Source organism: Furipterus horrens, unplaced genomic scaffold (assembly GCF_987537825.1).
Source record: "Furipterus horrens unplaced genomic scaffold, mFurHor1.1.pri manual_scaffold_1, whole genome shotgun sequence".
NCBI classification, from domain to species: Eukaryota; Metazoa; Chordata; class Mammalia; order Chiroptera; family Furipteridae; genus Furipterus; species Furipterus horrens.
Window position 1 is genome coordinate 148,762,543 of NW_028327171.1, and position 18,647 is coordinate 148,781,189.

Below are 18,647 nucleotides of genomic sequence, written 5' to 3' on the forward strand. Positions count from 1 at the left end.
AGGGGCCCCCCAGGAGGGGAGATAGGACTTGAGGGACTATACTCTGTGCTTGGTAATAGGCATGGCTAGGTAGGTGGACTCAGAGAAAGATTCTGCACTCACAAATGCTGTTTTCAGCAAAATAACACTGCCCATCTTATTGAATTCATGTTGCTTATTGGAATGGTATTAAATTTGTAGTTTTAAAACTTTGACTTTTAAGTGTATTCTGGTTTAAATATATAAGTAGTAAAGATGATTTACAAAAAGTACACTTGATTTTATGTGTACTATTATATGGAATTTTAATAAAAATACTGGTGTTCATAGGATCATTTAATTTTTTTTTAAATATAAGGTATAATTTATATACAGTAAAATTAACCCTTTTTAGTGTACAGTCCTATGAATTGTGAGAAATGTATATATTTATGTAGCCATCACTTCAATAAAAATATAGAACACTTCCATCATTCCAAAAGTGTCCCAATGCCACTGCGTGGTTAAGCCCTCCTATCACTCCTAGTTAGCTCCTGGAAATCACTGATATGTTTTCTGTCCCTATATATACACTTTTGCAAGAATATCATATTAATGGAATTGAACATTATATAGCCTTTTAAAAGACCAAATAAATATATTGATTGAAGTATAACTGATATAGAATATATTGTACATATTTAAGTATACAATTTGATAAGTTTTGACATATATATATTCATAAAACCATCACCACCATAAAAATGAACATATGCATCATCCCAAATTTCCTCATGCCAGTTTTTTTAAAAAATATGTTTTGATTATACTGTTAGTTGTACCAATTTCCCTTCCCTCTGCTCCCCTTCACCCAATGGCCCCCTCCCTCCAGTTGTCCCCCTCTTTTAGTCCATGTCCATTGGTTGTGCATATAGTTCTTCTCAACCTCTTCCTGTCCATTCCATTCCCTCCTACTATGCTTCTTAATTCCTGTATCACCTCCCTCCCTTTCCCCCTTCCCCCTCACTGCTGACCTCCCCCCAATATGTTCCCCATACCTGTAGTTCTTTTTCCACTCTCATTGCCTACTTAGTTTGCCTTTGTTTCGATTCCCTAGCTTCTGTTGTTGGTTCTTGTGATGCAGTTTTCATTTTAATGTTCATAGTTTTGATCCTCCTTCTTCTAAACCAGTCCCTTTAACATCTCATATAATAGTGGTTTGGATCTAATGAACTCCTTCAGTTTTACTTTGTCCTGGAAGCACTTTTCTCTGCCCTTCTATTCTGAATGACAGTTTCACTGGATAGAGTATTCATGGCTGTAGGTTTTTGATTTTCATTACTTTGAATGTTTCTTGCCAGTCCCTTCTTGCTCAATAAAATGTTTTTTGAAGAAGCAAACAATTAAGGAATTAATGAAGGGAAAATGGAACCAAGAGTTTAGTTATGGAAGGAGCCTTGAACCAGCCTCAGTAATTGGAGGAAACTAATTCCAGAAATTGGGCAGAGGGAGAGGAATGTGTAGACGAGAGTAGGAGGATCAAGAAGTTCACACCCTATAGCCTTCATTGTTTTTTTTTTTTTAATGAAACGAGGTTGTTTGCTGAAGATGGGGAAAACTTGAATTACCCACTGATGTGTTGCAATACCCTCATGGGGGCGAGGAGGAGCCCCTCTGTGTGTTGAGTTAGGTGCTTCAGGGGACACTCCTATAAAAGAAGGGACTCCTGTCTGTTATTCAGTTATTAATGCATCTGCCGCATCAGGGTAAGGGCATTTCCATTGTACTCTAAGGGATAAAAATCTCACCATAACTAACAGAATGACATTTTAAACCAAGTGCTTTGGAAAGCTTCTAGAGCAGCAAGGGCTTGTGGGAAGCCATTTTGAACAGGGATCCTCTCAGAAATGCCTCTCACATCACATCCTATAGGCAACTGCATCACGGTTTGTTCTGCAACTGAGACTGTCCGCTTCCCTAAATTATTTTCTTGTGTCAAATGAAGGCACTTTTGGAAAGTACAGTTTCAGGTTATCATGTCTCAGATTCTTTTTTAGAAGCAGTTTTCTAAATTTACGATTCTCTTGAACTTTTCTTGAACTCTTCCCAGGATCCTCTGCATGGAGTTGTTGGGCCAGCACCTGCCATAAACTCCAAGAGAATCCAGTACAGCCTTTGGGGGAAATGATGCCATTGTTTTACATGAAAGGGAGACTTTCTTTGGGGACCTCCCCCAACACTAAATCTTGGCTTGGCTTTTGCAGAACCATACCTAAAATGTTCATTTTTGAAAAATTAAAATAAGGAACATTTGGCATTTTAAAAATTCCTTTCTCTCCCTATACCTGTTGTCTTTCTCTATTCCTGTTGCATGTTAACTTGTTCTCACCGTGAGATAGCTGAGAACATTAATTCAAGTAAACACGTCAATGTCACACTAAAATAATGAGTTCCATACTAGTATAATACATTGACAAGTACCATTTAGAAAATATTAATATTTGGGGGAGTGGGGTCATATGTATTTGTTGTGATGGAATAAATTCTTGGATGTTCTTAGTTCAGTCTTATTGCAGAATGAATTCACTTCTGTTCTTAAAATCTTCCAGTAACTTTCCACTGGACTTAAAATAAAAGCAAACATTTTCCCATGGTTTATAAGGCCCTAGGTGATGATGTGGCCTCTTGCCACCTGTCAGACCTCATCTTCTCCCACATACACTCCAGCCATAAGCCTTTGTTTTCAAGCACACCAACACCATTCCCGCCTGAGGCCACTGCACTTGCTACTCCTCTGCCTGGCATGTGCTGGCCCCAGACACTCACTGACCTGGCTACTTTTCATCGTTTAAGTAGCATCTCATTCCAGACCTTGTGGATCCTATATTCTAAAAATCTCCTGAATACATAATTTTTCCTTTGAATCTAAAGGCTCTTTAGCCACATCTTTTGGCTCTTTTCACCATGGCTCCTAATACAAGTCACTTACATTGCTCTACGTTTGTCCCCTAATAGGCCATATTATTTCATACTTCTGATCTTTCACATATTTTCTCTCCCTAAAATCTTATCCATCTTTTTCACTTCATTAGCTTACACTTTTCTTTCAAGACACAGCTCAAATGCCATCTTCTCCCCAAAGCATTTCTTGATTTGTCCCCCAGTCTGAGTTAACCAAGTTAAATATATTCTCTACTGCGGTGTTGTGTTTATTTCTTAATTTGTCCAAACACTACAGGATAGAAAGCAGTTGTCCCCCAAACTCTATTCTTCCCATTATTGTGATACAGTGCTAACTGGTAAGTGGCAGCCCAGCCAGGAATGACATTTCCCAGATTCCCTTGCACTTTGGGGTGATCAGGTAACCAGTTCTTGCCCATGGAGTGGAAGAAGTGAGGCATGCCACCCTCAGGCTGAAATCTTTGTGAAGCAGACATACCTCCTCTTTGCTCTGTTCTCTTCTTCAGGTTTGATGCAGGTGACAACAGGCCTTGGGGATGGTGGAGCCACAAGATGGAAGGACCTGGCCATCAAAATGAACACCTGCCTTGAACAATCAGGGGACAAATAAACAGCTTCAAGGTATCTCTGACTTATTTTGATGTAAATAGAAGTTGTTAGGAAGAATATAATACCCAGTTTACAGATAAATCTGTAGAAAATTCCTTTTATATTTTGGTTCTTGAAATTAAGCTAAGATTCAAAAGGCTTATTTATGTAGTTCAAGTATATGAAAGAAGAAAGCCTACAGGTCTGGATAACCAGAAAACCTCTAAATACATGGTTAAAGTTCAACTTAGAACTGTTTCCTATCCACTTACTTTTCAAACACTGCATTAGCCTTGCTGGGTAGTTTAGCTGGTTAGAGCATCATGCTGATATGATAAGTCACGGGTTCGATCCCTGGTCAGAGCTCATACAAGAAGTAATCAATAAATGCATAAATAACTGGAACAACAAGTTGATGTCTTTCTCCCTTTCTCTAAAATCAATTAAAAAAAAAAAAAAAAAAAAGAGCCAAAAGGTGAGGGATGGAGAGGGATGTTTGGTAAAACCCTGAATGACCTGGAGTGGCAGAGTGGAGGCAGATCTTGAGGAATGCCCAGAATACAGGTGTGAAAGAGAAGTCAGTATGTGCAATTATAAAAAAATATCCCAATAGAAAACCAAACTTATGACTGATGCTTAATAAAAGGTAGACATGCTCTGGCACATATTTTTTTCTTACAGAACTTTGGTCCATTCTAAGAGTACACAGGTCATAAATTTTATCACTAAAGGCAGAAATACCTACATCTGTTATGTTTCTAACACTGCACGTGCTATTATTTATCCATCTTCCCTACCAGATTAAGCTGCTTAGGAACATACATGGGTTTCATTCTCTGCATCCCCGAGCCCGAGCAGTTTCTAAGACTTGGTCGGTACTCGTGTATCTGTTGAATTTTAGAGTATTTCACTGTTGTATATAGGAAGCTGTAATGCAGGAGGTCAAGTCTGGGAATCTTGACTGCTCATTTGGATAAGCTGAAAAAACCACCAGGAGGACTGGATGGAGCAGACTTAGCCTTTGTTATTCACATTACAGGGAGCAATGGCAGCGGCAGATCCGTGAAGCAGGACCACACTTCCAAGTCCAAGACTGGTTTTGTTTTGTTTTTTAAAATATTTTTATTTTCAGTGAGAGGGAAAGGGAGGAAGAGGTAGAGAAACATTGATGTGAGAGAGAAACATCAGTTGGCTGCCTCTCACATGCCCCCAACCAGGGACTTAGCCCACAACCCAGGCATGTGCCCTGACTGGGAGTTGAACCAGGCACCTTTATTTTTGTTCTATTACAGTTGTCCCAGAACAGGGCATGTGTCTTGTGCGTGAATCTAAACTACATTACCTCAGTGTGTACCAGCAGAGAGAAAAGGTCACAGGACAAGAAGCTGCCGCTCCCAAAAGGAGATAGGGAGGGAATGACAATCTATTTCCAAAGCAATACACATTCCTTCTGGTCAGGGTTCCTCGGGCCAGCCTTCCATTATTGGTGTTGGAAGAGCCATGTCCCAGCCCCACTTAAGCCAAAGGACATATTTTGGGAGACTAGCTAAGGGGAGTGAGGAGAAACACAGTACCAAAAAATTGTAGCTAAAATATCATCCTAAGAAAACTAGATATGCACTTCGTGTGTTTTTGGCTGGGTAATTGGTCCATTGACTGTTTCTCACTTCATCTGTGTCTCCTTTGAGCAAAGGAGGGTGGGAATTCTGACTCTGCTTTCATGTCCTTTGACTAATGCACTTACATGCTTGTCAGTCTGACACTGTGAGGGAACACATAACTAGGAAGTATCTGTGAAACACATAGGTTAAATGTCTTAAATGAAATTAATGATGTAAGTTTAAATTCCAGACACATCTATTCAGTTCTTCCCCAAGCTCTCCCTTCAAAGAACTTTAAAAAAAAAGGAAAAAAAACAAACCAACCACCGAACACTGTCCCTTTTCCTGAATCCCTAATGGGCTGTGCAATCTGGTGTGGTTGCACTTCGAAGAAACAAAAATATATTACAAAAAAAAAAAAAAAAAAAAAGCACAAGGTTTCCTTTGACTTTAATGAGTAGACTTCCAGCTCATTTCCTTTAAAATACTTCCCCTGAATTGCAAATTGCTTCATGCTCTTTTTTTAAGTGAGCTCTCTTCCTAGACTGACAGAGCCAGCTGCAGCATTATACTGACTATGGAAATGATATCATCAGCACTCTGTCCTCGAATAAGACCACAATCACTTCATTTGGCTCCACAGAGCAGGAACAGAATATATGCTTGTTTACATTCTTTCTGTTGGCAACTTAAATCAGTTGGAAGTTGAGCATGAATTACCTGAATCATGTTCTAAAGTACAAGTTGTTTTAATTTTAATACATTTATTACTAATCTTTAAAATGTTGGCTTTTCTAATATTCAAACAGCATGTGATTTATAATTAATTTTGACATTGTCAGGCTAGAAAATGTTTAATTATTTGTTTATATTTATTTCCTAACTTCTCTGCTCCAACTTAACATCAAAATTATGTTTAATTATAATTGATACTATAACAATTTAATAATTAAATTATTATATAAAAGTAATAAAAACTTAAGTTATAACTAAGTGATTTTGATAACTGGCATAAAAGTTAGACTTCGCATTTCCACAACGCCATTCCCCAGAGAAAGTCACTGTTAACCACTGTGTGTAATTTCCTCTGACTTTTTACTCATATGTCAACTGTGGTATTCATAAATGGGCTCATATTCATTTTAGGGATAGCAAAAGATTTTAAATAAAATGACTTTGTTATTTAATTAAATGATAATATGAAAATAAAAGTCTAGAGCCATTTACCATAAAATGTATAAGTTTATGTCACATCTTTTATAAATGTTCTCATCTGGCAAATACATTAATAAAGTAGTTCATTAAGCTATAAGTAATTTTAATTTGGCTCTCATTTCTCAAGTACAAAAGCAAGCAAGTGATTTTATAATCTGAAATAAGATTTTATATTTTAAAAATGACTACACTCTCTTTAAAATATATCATTTAATTAGGTTTTATTAAAATGAAGCCAAAATGTTAATAGCATTATATGTACAATAAGATCATTAAATATATTAGTTATCATTTCTTTCTGTCTAGATAAAACAATCTCCATATTTCGTGAATTATTTTCCCACTTTTAAAAAGTGAACACATTGAATTTAAAAATCAGTGTAAATTTTAAGTTAAATTTAATTTTAATTAAACTACCCTTATTTTCACCCAGTAACAGTATGGAAACTTGTAGAAAATACAAAGATAAAAACATTAATATTATGTTTCTGTTTTACATACAGGTTCTACATTGCTAAAAAGGTTTTGAAAAATGAAGTTGAGGTCTTAAAGCATGGAAAATTTGAACAAAGCCTTGCATACACTAAAGGCTGACTTAAGTTTATGACCCAGGCTGTTTCCCATTCAGTGTTTGGTTTACTGTATCATCTCATATACTCAGCCTTCTTGAATTTCCCACTGGAAATACCACTTTTTTTCCTAACTCTCACTACATTTTGCTTGTATCATTCTAAAATAACCACCTGAATGGAGACTATCTATGCTCAAGAGTCCTTTAAAAGTGGTAAAATATCAAGTGATGGGGATTTTATCAAAATCACTGAAACTTGTACTGGAGGTTGCAAATGGTATTTCATCAGTGAATTAATTTTTACCAACCTTCATTTCTCTTCATAATGCCCCCAAAAGTAGTTAAGATGAAAACAAAAACAAAAAGAGCTAGATATTATTTACTTATAAATTAAGAATTTTTTTTCTATTTTCCCACCCCCATTAAGGTTTTTTAAAAACAAAAATGATCAGATATTATTCTCTAATTATTAATGGAATGTACTCAATATAGAATACGTATTTGAAAAACACAGAAACGTGAAGAATCAGAAAAATATCAACGTAATGTTTGCCTTACAACAACCCATACTATATAATATGATACATTTCCTCCTATTTTTAAATGCTTTTTTCCCAAACACAGTTGAGATTATACTAGAAGTAAAAGTTTCTATCTTTTTCCCCACTAAACATGTTACAAGTATCAATCACTTCCCCATGTTATTAAAATCTCCTTTTGAAAGAAATTTAATGGCAGGATGTTTCATCTAATTTAACAAATCTCTCCATACTGAAGAATGGATACTGGATATATTTACTCTTAATTAACTAATACAAGACCTTAACACTTCTTATCTTTAAATTGTATTCAATTTATGGCTTAAGAAGGGTTCTGCAAAAAAGGCAAACTCTTAAAAACACTTAAAATGTAGGACACATATTCCAGTAGGTTGAAAAGCCAATCATGTCCTCTTTATTGACCTTATCATACTAACTGTAAACATTTTATTGTGGTGGAGGGGAGAAATAAAGAGAAAGTCACTCAGAGTACAAATAAAAACATCCTACAACTATTATACTTACTTTTCGTATTCTCCATCACCAAAAATTTGAATGAGAGGCACAAACCATAATGAAAGCCTAATATATCCAACCAAAAGTTTAAATTCTGCTCAGACCAACTTAAGATACCATGAAATGATAAAAATATGACAATGGCAAAAGATTAATATTCTTTAAAAGAATGATCACAAAGCCAGTAGCAAAATGTACAAAAGAGGTAGAAAATTTAAACAATACAAGTAACCAAAAATCTGTAATGTTGAAACTAGTAAAGAATTGACCGAGATGTGGGTAATCTTTGGGAAGACAACAGGCAATATGCCCATAATGCCATTTAAAAACCCATACACTTTGACATAGCAATTCAACTTGTAAACTGAATGAAAAATAAATTTGAGTACTAATTGCACTATTGCTTTTAATGGTGAAAAATGAGGAACAACTTAATGTACATCAACAGAACACTGGTTAAATAAGTTACAACAGGTCAAACAGTAAATACAATACATCCATTAAAATGTTTTCTATGTAAAAAAAATTTATAGTTTATTGTGGTTAAAATACAGGGATTTTTAGAATTCTACATTCAAAACATTGACTCAAATATATATATACATTAATCCATCCATCCATCCATCCATCCCACAGTGTTGATAGTAGTTTTCTTAGGATGGTGGGACAATGAACAATTAAAAAAAATTTTTTTTTCCTTATTAATTATGTCTCTTTTCTGGTTCAGTCAAAGAAACTGTATATTTCTCATGTAACTTTTTACAATAATAAAAAATTGTCTATTCTAAAAAAAAATATAAAAATTAAAGGGCAAACTGGAAAATCTGCAAAAACATGACCAAAGACTATATTAAGGAATGATTCATTCACAAGAAAAACACTAGGATTCTAATAAGTCAACAGAGTAAAAAAATAATTAAGAGGAAACTAAAACATATAGAATAAGTCAAGTAAGACAACATGCTTATCCTTTTATTGACGTGAAAAGGTATTTTTAAAAAAATACACAATGTTAATGAAACATGGAAGAATGGGCATTCTCAAATCCTGTACCAGTCATTTTATTTCTGGGATTCTAGCCAAAAGAAATGCTCCTAACTATTAAGAAAGCTTTCAGTGAAAGATGTTCATCACAATGTTCCTTGTACAGATGCTTCTTGACTTACGATGAGTTTAGGTCCTGATAAAGCCATTGTAAAACAAAAATATCCTAAGTCAGAAATGCATTTAATACACCTAAGCTACCCAACACCATAGTTTAGCCTAGCCAGTTTCTACTGAGTAAGTATTGCTTTCACACCACTGTCAGGCTGAAAAATTGTTAAGTTGATGAGTCAGAGGCTGTCTGTACAAAAATAATAATAATAGCAATAATGGAAATATGGTAGAATATTATTTTAAGGTCTAAATACTAGAAGCATCCAAACACTGAAAGTATTTCAAGAAGATCCAATCCACTTGAATACAGAGTAATTTTGCTAGAATGTAAGGCATGTAGTGATGTGAATAACTGGTCACTCGGCCCAACTCATGGTATCTCAAAAGGCTGGTATCAGTCATAAGGGACACATTTGAAAGGACTACCAAAGACTATTTTATGTTGTAAAAACCTCATTCTTTTCATGGGACAAAAGTTATTTACTAGCAAAAGAAGGATATTCCAGATGTATAAACTAAAAAAAAAAAAAAAAGAAGAAGGCATAAAGGATCAAGAAGACACAGATCTTTTTCCATTTACTATTTCAATGTCTGCAGATGCTTACAACAAACTCTGGTTCATTCCTGGTATTCCTAGATGCATATCCATGCAGAAGTCAAATAAATAAAATTTGTATGTATTTATTTACACTGCATGATGTTTTCAGGCCATTTTTAAGAAAATAGGTCTTATTTCTACTATAAGAACTAGTGAGAAAAACATGTAATCACCTTTAATCCCTTTCAAAATAAGGGAGAATTAAACACGAATTGAGATAAGAATTAAATGTGGCAGTATGCTATAATCACATAGGTAAGAAAAACCTATCTATGGGGAAGAAATCCCACAAAAATATTAATAGTTCACTCATTCATTTGTCCAAACATACTAGGCATGGCATTCAGCACTGAGAGATACAAACTGGTAGAGACAAAACTTAAAAGTCATTGGCACACCAGAACTCACAGTCTAGTGGGAGTGAGAAGGACCAGTACTCAAATACTATGCATGGGGGTGACCCCTCTCTCCAACCTTTCCCCCTAATTTTTCTTTTACTATCAACCATTCTTATGAATATTCACTTTAATAATATTTGTTTTAAATGACTCAACTTTCCTCCCATTTAAGACAAATAAATTGATCACACAAACTGGTCATTATATATCAGGTTCATGTCTAATTCAAATTCCGAGAAGTAAAAGACAGAATACTCTTCTATTAATTGGCTAAGCTGCAGAAAATGCTCCTAGAGAAGATTAGGACAATCTTTTTGCATTCACATAATGCAGCTGTCATACCTTTACAAATGCCCTGGCAGCTCCTGGCTCTGAACAGTTAATACAATAAAAGTACCATCACCAAGGCTGCATACATGCAAAGAATAAAACAGAATAAAAACACTGACAACATAGGTGTGTGAATAGTAATTATAATTAGCCCTTTCTAAAAGAAAAGGTATATGTAATAGTACATAACAGAGTAACAATTTAACTCATCTTTTTTTTCTTTTTTTTACTCAGTAAAGCATAAAGCAGAGACAATACTTTTTCCCAGGTTAACATGCAACTTAAAAAAAAAGTTACTGTACATATTAAACACAGAAATTCACCAGTAAAATCTTATTTGTCACCCCCCCTCCCTCAAACATATCTTGACATTATTCCTTTATTTCATTATCAACAAGGTCCTACTACTGATCACCTGACCCAATGCCTTACATTTCTGTAGCTTAACATTTCAGTAAGTTATGGATGGACACAAGAATGTTGTTACAAGTACAATGAAGTAACACATTTGCAAAGAACTGATTGTACTGCTTTGTCAATGGAGAGATCCCTACTCAAATGTGCCGCTCCCTCCCACGCTGAGAACAAACATAAATGTCCCCCAACCACCCATGAAGCTGTCTTATCAAGAAGGCCCTGAAGCATTATCTCCCTAGGTAGCTAACACATCAGCAGTGATGAAATATGAAAGTACCTAAGTACTCTAAGATCATCACTTTTGCAATACAGTTATTCCTTGAGTATAAAATCTTCCCAGGATATAGAGAAATACAAGTTAATAAAATGATAATGAGATATGACAAATTTTCTGCCTCTTCTTGCTTACAAAGCTCGAATCAAAACCTTTTATCATATTAGAAATTCCAATACAACAAGCCTAAAAAATTATCAAAAGGGTTTCTAGTTTGTTGTATTAGATGCAATTTCGATTATGTCAGTATATATAGACCTCAACTTGGGAGAGGAAGTCACAGAAACTAGTGGAACATATTTTCATCTTGATTTCACTAGGAAAATACAATAAGCAAGAAAGATTAATATCTACAAGAATTTGTCATATTTAAAAATCAATATAAGTAAAATGTATTTTAAGCACAAATCAAATTAGTATACATTTTTTCATCTCTAGCAACCAAAAAAAGCCCTCTCTAGACATAATTATAGCTTCCTCCTCAATGTGTTATCTTGAACATTAACCCAGAAAATATCTTGAAAGTGCTTTGCAGGTATCACCTCATCTCATGGAACCATACAGGGACATAATATAAGAAAAGGCTATTTGAATATAAAGAAAGTTTCAAGCAAAAATAATTAGAGGAATTCTGTATATCATCAATGTGAGATGTTTTGGGGAAGAGTAACATTACAATAATTTAAAATCATATACCCATTTCATTTTTCCATATAGGATGATTTAAAATACAAACATAATTAACTGTAGATCACTGAAAATATGGTCAAGTCTTTGCCCGTAGAGTCACACTCTGTGGTTAAAAAAGAAAAGAAATAGAAACAACAGGAAAAACATAAACGGGTTCTGTCAAATATTTTGGTTTCTAAGTAGACTCTAAAGAAAGGGGAAGGATTCTGGCGTGAACGCATGAAATGGCTCAAAATCTAAATGACATGTATGACTCAAAATTGCTGACCACCAAGTATGAGAATTAAGAGGCAACAAACTTCCACTAAGGTTTTACAACACACAATATAATTTTCTGTGTGTTAAAACTATTTTTTAAAACAGTAATAGAGTTCAGTTTGCTAGTCTCTGGATTAGCTAACATCAGGGTCGCAGAATATTTGTGTTAGGAAACAGAAAATGGTATCACTCATGTTTCCTTAAACTGGAATTTGTTGAGGGTTATGATGGTTATTTTCCATTTCAAGACCTTTTACTCAAATAAAGCACAAATTGAGAGTCAGAACTCACAGGGCTGTGGCATCAGTAAGCAAGCACATATAAATACCATAGAAAACACATATCATTTATTAGAGGACTTAAAAATCAACACAAATCAATTTTAGGCACTTCTTGAGCTATACTCTATGGGAAGTTGCTACCAAAGAACTATCCAGCAGGCATGACAATAAAGATTGAACCTTTAGGTTTTAGAATATACAGGGCAAGACAATTTATAAGAAATATTGCATAATTAACCCAATTGCATCCTGGTACAATTTCTTTACAATCCACAAACCACTTTAGGGTTTAATTGAACTAGTTACTTTTTAGCACCTAAAGTTTTTAAATTGTCTTTCTTTCCTTTGGTCCCCCATTATGATCTTAAAGTTATCACACATTCTTTGAGGGAGCACAATATTGAAGCTTTATTTCTGTATAAGCAGAACTAAAATGAAGTATTTTCTATATTATGTCTGCATCTACTGAGTGAACACAAGACAGTTGATGATTTTTATTATCTTTTAAAGCCCATTTCAACAGGTTTATTTTGTAAGGATAGATTTCTCATTACTCATTCCTTTAGACAACTAATATTTCTTCTTTAAGTAAATGCAAGGGAAAAAAACGGAACGTGGTCTATGGTTTTAAGGAGGTAAAGATGTCTTCAGATTAAGTACTATATATAAATTTGGTTTGACACTTTTCTCCAACTGAAATTATTTGTACTGGTACTCTCCAAAATGTAACCAATTTTTGGAAATTTGGAAATGGGAAGATAATACTCATATAATGTAATCCTTTCCATATCTAACTTTTTAGCTCAAGAAGCTGGCAGAGTCTAGATAGTTTTCTTATCTTTCTGAATCTAGTTTTCAGCATGTAAAGCTAAAATTAAGAGGCATTAAAACATTAAATACAGTATAATTTAAAGAACTCTGTGGCATCTGTATGCTGTATACACAGCAAGCCAGTCTTGATGTACTCAACAACTCTGACAATACTCTCTAATGAGCAAAGTACAAATCAATGAGTCACACCAACAGTGGGAGGACAGCAAAGAACTAGAGAACCTACTTAAAAACTAGTGGTTTGGGGAACAGTAGATACAGGAAAAGTTTAGCATACCTCCAGGACAGAGATAACATATAGCCATGGTTGGTGAAATAAAGATACAGGAGAGCAGGGGATGGCTGAGCTATGGGAAAGCTGATCCTGAGGCAAGAAGTGCCAGATTATATTTAGACAGTGGGAGGGATCAAAGTGAAATCATGTAAAGAAATCTTGTCTCTACCCAACCCTGAAATATGGATTGATGCCAAGATACAACTGGGCAACTGAGAGATGATGACCCCAAAGTCCACAGATAATCTGGGATGTGCTGCTACCCCCTATATACAAAATAGATCACACTACAGATATATTCCCAAAAATGCCTGCAGAGAAAACTAGAGCATTGTCTACAGTTTTTCTATGTATACTAATACAAACAGATTTTGAGGTTGTCTGTACTGCATGCAGTTGCTGTAGTCACAGCAATAAATGTAAAGTGCCTATAAGAGAGGGTATAATAGAATCCCATTTCTAGGCATCTTAATACTATAATCTCAGACAAAAAAGAAAAGAACATTTCAGGGACTACCTGACTTTCCTCAAGTTCCCTGCCCTTCTCTGTGATCTCACTGTAACTACGTACTAGGCACTTCTTAAAGCCAGAACACAGAAACTCTTCTACTTCATGCCACACTTCTAAAAATCACTTTAACTACCTACATTAAAAATGCCAGTCAGCAGTGCTAAAGCACTTCTTTATTCTTAAGGCAAAATGTCATACTTCCCTACTGACTTCCCCCTCTCCCCAAAACTACCTGCCTTCATTGTATTCTTTGCTCATTGTGAGAGCCAAAGAAAATAGAAAGAACTAAAAATTTCAAACAAGAATCCTCAACATACCGTATAAGATGTATTTTATAAATGCTACTACGACAGAATTCAATATATTTAAATGCTTATAGTATATGGTTACTTTTACCAAGATATCAAGAGAGGGCATATGACTTTCAAAATTAGTATCAAACAAAGACAGGATATTTGAATCCAGCCACATGTACAGAGATATGAAACTTTGTTCTTTTCAAAGTTGAGCATGACTCACCATAAGATGTTGTTTACATCCAAAAGTAGCGTATTAAAAAACCAAAAGTTGCCCTTTGTTTAAGTCCACTTAAGCTACATATAATTCGCCAACATGACTGTTCATGAGGCTCTCCATCTTATTTGGAAGTAATACAGTTAAAGTGATTTTGATGCATTTTCATACACAAGTTTAAATTATTTTCCTGATTTTGGTTTTATGCACAAGTATATAGGTGAAACATTTCTAATGCTTAGCCTAGAATGGAACATAACAAAAAGAATCATGTTTTGCAAATGTGGTATAAGATTTCATACATTCTCATGATGCCATGTTAATAACCTACTACACTAAACCAGCTACAACAATGTAGTGCACGCTTTAAACATCCAATTAGAATTAATATGAGCCAACACACTGATGACAAGGGAATGTGCTGGTATATTGTTCAATTGATGTGGCAGCAATCCAAGAGACTGACTGAGATTATTCAAATTAAAAAAACAGTAATGATAAAAGGTATGGATTTGCTGGGCTACTGTACAGAATATTTTTCTCTGATGAAACTGCAATACCTACAACATACATTTGGGTTTTTAAGGGAGCTTTTAATATATCAGAAGTAATTCCTTATAGTGATTTGAAAAAAGTATTAGAATATATGAACAAGTAAAGCTTAATAATTTAGGATTTACTTTTATAAAAGTTGACAAAAAAATAAAATGTTATACTTGCATTTTGAACATAATATAACACAAAACATCCAAAGTTAAACACTGATCTCCCATGCCTGACTTAGACTTAGATATAGAGTATTTTAATTTTATAGAAAGGAACTTTCAAAGTTTTCTCAATGCTTATAGAATATACTATGATTCCTCATTAAAATCTTCATGAAATTTAAAAGGCTGGTATTACAATAAAAGTAATTATTTTTTTCTTGACTATTCTAAAACATGCCAGTTTGGGCTAGTGTTCAGATTTTCGACGAATGAGTACCCAAGAATATGTTTTAATACATTTAGTTAGGTAAGTTTGTTTACAGTCACAATAGAAATACACACCTTTGACTTTCAGATATTGGAAAAAAAAAAAGCTTATAGAACATAGAAGGTATTTTGGGCCAAGTTACTTCTTAGGAAAAACAATGCATTATGTTGCTCAAATTTTAAACTAAATTCTTAAAAGCATTAAAAAAATTGTATTTTGTAATTATCAAGCAATACATTCATGTGGTGTAAGAAGATAAAACAGAAATAAAAAATCTCAAATTATTTCAAGAGTTAAGAAATACAAAATTTTCAAATTAATAAATTATCTTTGCCGTTTGGAAAAAATGCTTTACTTTTCATTTCAAATTAAATGCCTGGCATATAATTTAGAAGAATCTAGCTAAATTATTTGGTAATATTTATATGGTGACATTTCTCAGGGTAGACATTTCACACAACAGTTTTCAATTAATGCTGAAAAATATTAATTTGTAATTTTAATCACAATGAATGATAAACAGAGTAACAATTTACTCAGCAAGTTAGATGGCATAAGGTGTAATAAAAAAATAATATGATAGATAACTGCTCAATGTGCAATTGTTCCCATTAGTAATATTAAGCCAAGAATTTGATAGATATTGCATTCACTGGATTACATGTTTCCATGTATGCAATTTGATCAACTAGAAAAAAAACAATAGGTACACAAAATGTGTTTTCTTTTTTCTTTTTTTAAAAGAGTAGCTCAATGATTTGGGGGAGGCAGGGGTTGGTTAGTACAATACAGAGGGCACAGGAGAAAAGTATAGACTGGCACTCAAACCAATGCCAGTACTCATGTCATTGTTACAATTAAGAATATTATTAATTTTTGTTATTCACTTTTCTTTAGAACATAAATCAAAACCATTAAATTGAAATTGAGGTATATATACAATACATACACAAGATTATGCAAAAATACTTTTCATAAGTAATATTACATTTTAAAATATTGAAAACTGAGTATCTGTGCTGATTTGTACTTTGACTTAATGGAACAAGAAGAGAAAAACATTCAACTAAGAAGGGTTATAATGATAATAAAGCTCTTAAAGTTAAAAATGTCTTCCTCTCCCTTTCTACTTACCACAGGCTACACAATGTCCTGAGAGGATTCATTATGAGAAGAATGTTAATCACAGCTTTAAGACCTTGCTTTGGAAGAAACTTAATGAGAAAGCAATTGGAAGGTGAGATTTCATCTTCATTTTCAAATAAGTGGTCTTAATTTTTCTTCTTATAGAAAAAGTTTAAATCAGTTTACTATAAATATATCTGAACCATCAATTTTTGCAGCTTTCAGGTCAAGTCCAGCACTTCGTTTATACAAAGTCTATGAGAGGAGGTCAGCAGAGATCATCTAATCTTAAGTCGTGACATCATCCATTCAAGTCCTTGGCATAATCTATGTAAAAAATATGATAATTTGGTTAAATTCTTAACTAAAAAGCTATAAACAGCAAACTAAAACAAAGTGTCATTTTTTATTTATCTCAATAAAAAAGATTAAAAAAATCAATAATAAAAAAGGTCGGTGCTGTTGTGGTGAGACCAAACTCTCACACAGAGTGAATTTGTGCTTTTGTGTTTGTTTTGCCTCTAGTGCCTAAAACTGCCTGACACATAAAAGCTCAGTGATTTATATAAATGCTCATGGAAAGTAATTTAGCAATATATATCAAGACTATTTAAAATATCAATATTCTCTCTACCCCTTTTACTATTTCTGGAAATATATCCTAAAAAAAGGCATAAAGACAGACTTATTTATAAGACTGTTCATCAAAGCATCTTTAACAGGAAAAAGTAAAATAAAATGTCTAGAAATAGAAAAAAAATTAACAAATCATGGAATATCTGTATAATGAAATATTAGAAACTTCCTTTCAGGGTACTTCTGGCCAAGATGGAGGCTTAGACAGACACGCTGCATCTTCCTCCACAACTAAGAAGGAATACAACTACCTCAAAACTAGAGATATCCATAAGTTCCAGAAAATTGAGCTGCATGGAAGTCCAACAAAGAAAGAGAGAAAGAAGAAATATTTATCCAGACAGGTAGGAGCGGTGGAGCCAGGCGGAGAGCATGCGGTGTGATGGCGGCAGCAATGGTGGCAGCGGCAGGCCAGCAGGAAGTGCAGTCACACGTTTTAAAAAGTTGGGAGGGACACCTGAGGAGCGCTCCCAGCACCAGACCAGACAGCACAGCTCACGGTTCCAGCACCAGGGAAAATAAAGCCTCATTGCTTCTGATTGTACAAACCAGTGGGGCTTGGGGTGGAGGAAGAAAACAGCTGGTCTCTCAGCAGAGTCCACTTGTTTAAAGGGCCCCCAGGGTCCTAGAATGTCCACAGACCCACTCACTGGGAATGACAGCCAGAGCAACAGCTAGAGGCACTGGTCCCATAAGGAAGTGGGAAAAGTGCCTGGAAAAGGGGCGATTGCTGAGCAAGCAGCACTGTTTCCTCTCAGACCACTCCCCCACATACAGCGCCACAACGTGGTGAAATGCGTCGCCCGTACTGATGAATCCCTAAGGCTCCACCCCTTACAACGTAACAGGTGTGAGAGTTCTACCTCAGACACAGAGGCAAACAAACACAGGAGCCTGTCAAGATGAGGAGACAGAGAAGTATGGCCCCAAAGGGGGAACGGATCAAGGTTCCAGTGGGAGAACTAAGCGACGATGAGATAACCAACCTAACAGATGTAGAGTTCAAAACACTGGTGATAAAGATGCTCACAGGCTTGACAGATAGGCTTGAGTAAGGCAAACGCATAAGGGAAGAAGTGAAGGCTACGTTAAGTGAAAGGAAGGAAAATCCACATAAAACCAATGGTGAAGGGAAGGAAACCGGGGTTCAAATCAATGGTTTGGAACATAAGGAAGAAAAAAACAGTCAACCAATACTGAATGAGGAAACAAAAATTGAAAAATATGAGGAGAGGCTTAGGAACCTCTGGGACAACTTTAAACATGCCAACATCTGAATCAGGGGTGCCAGAAGGAGAAGAGGAAGAGCAAGAAATTGAAAGCTTAAATGAAAAAATAATGAAGAAAAACTTCCCAAATTTGGCGAAGGAAATAGACATACAAGTCCAGGAAGCACAAGAGAGTCCCAAACAAGCTAGATCAAAGGAAC

At 34.8% G+C, this 18,647-nt stretch overlaps 1 protein-coding gene across 6 annotated transcripts in view; it reads right to left on the reverse strand.

Annotated features, from left to right (window-relative positions):
• Positions 1–1,553: 1,553 nt before the first annotated feature.
• Positions 1,554–18,647, reverse strand: part of ARL5A (ARF like GTPase 5A) — a 36,744-nt gene continuing 19,650 nt past the window's right edge. For 4 of the 6 annotated variants that reach the window (XM_090279760.1, XM_090279775.1, XM_090279767.1 and 1 more), the window contains one exon: positions 16,176–16,909. In XM_090279760.1, the coding sequence (XP_090135886.1) occupies positions 16,861–16,909 (49 nt within the window). In that variant the 3' untranslated portion in view covers positions 16,176–16,860. Of the gene's footprint in view, positions 1,667–3,397; positions 3,506–16,175; positions 16,910–18,647 lie in introns of those variants that run through there. The other 2 variants (XR_016511639.1, XR_016511638.1) reach the window with 2 other exon arrangements.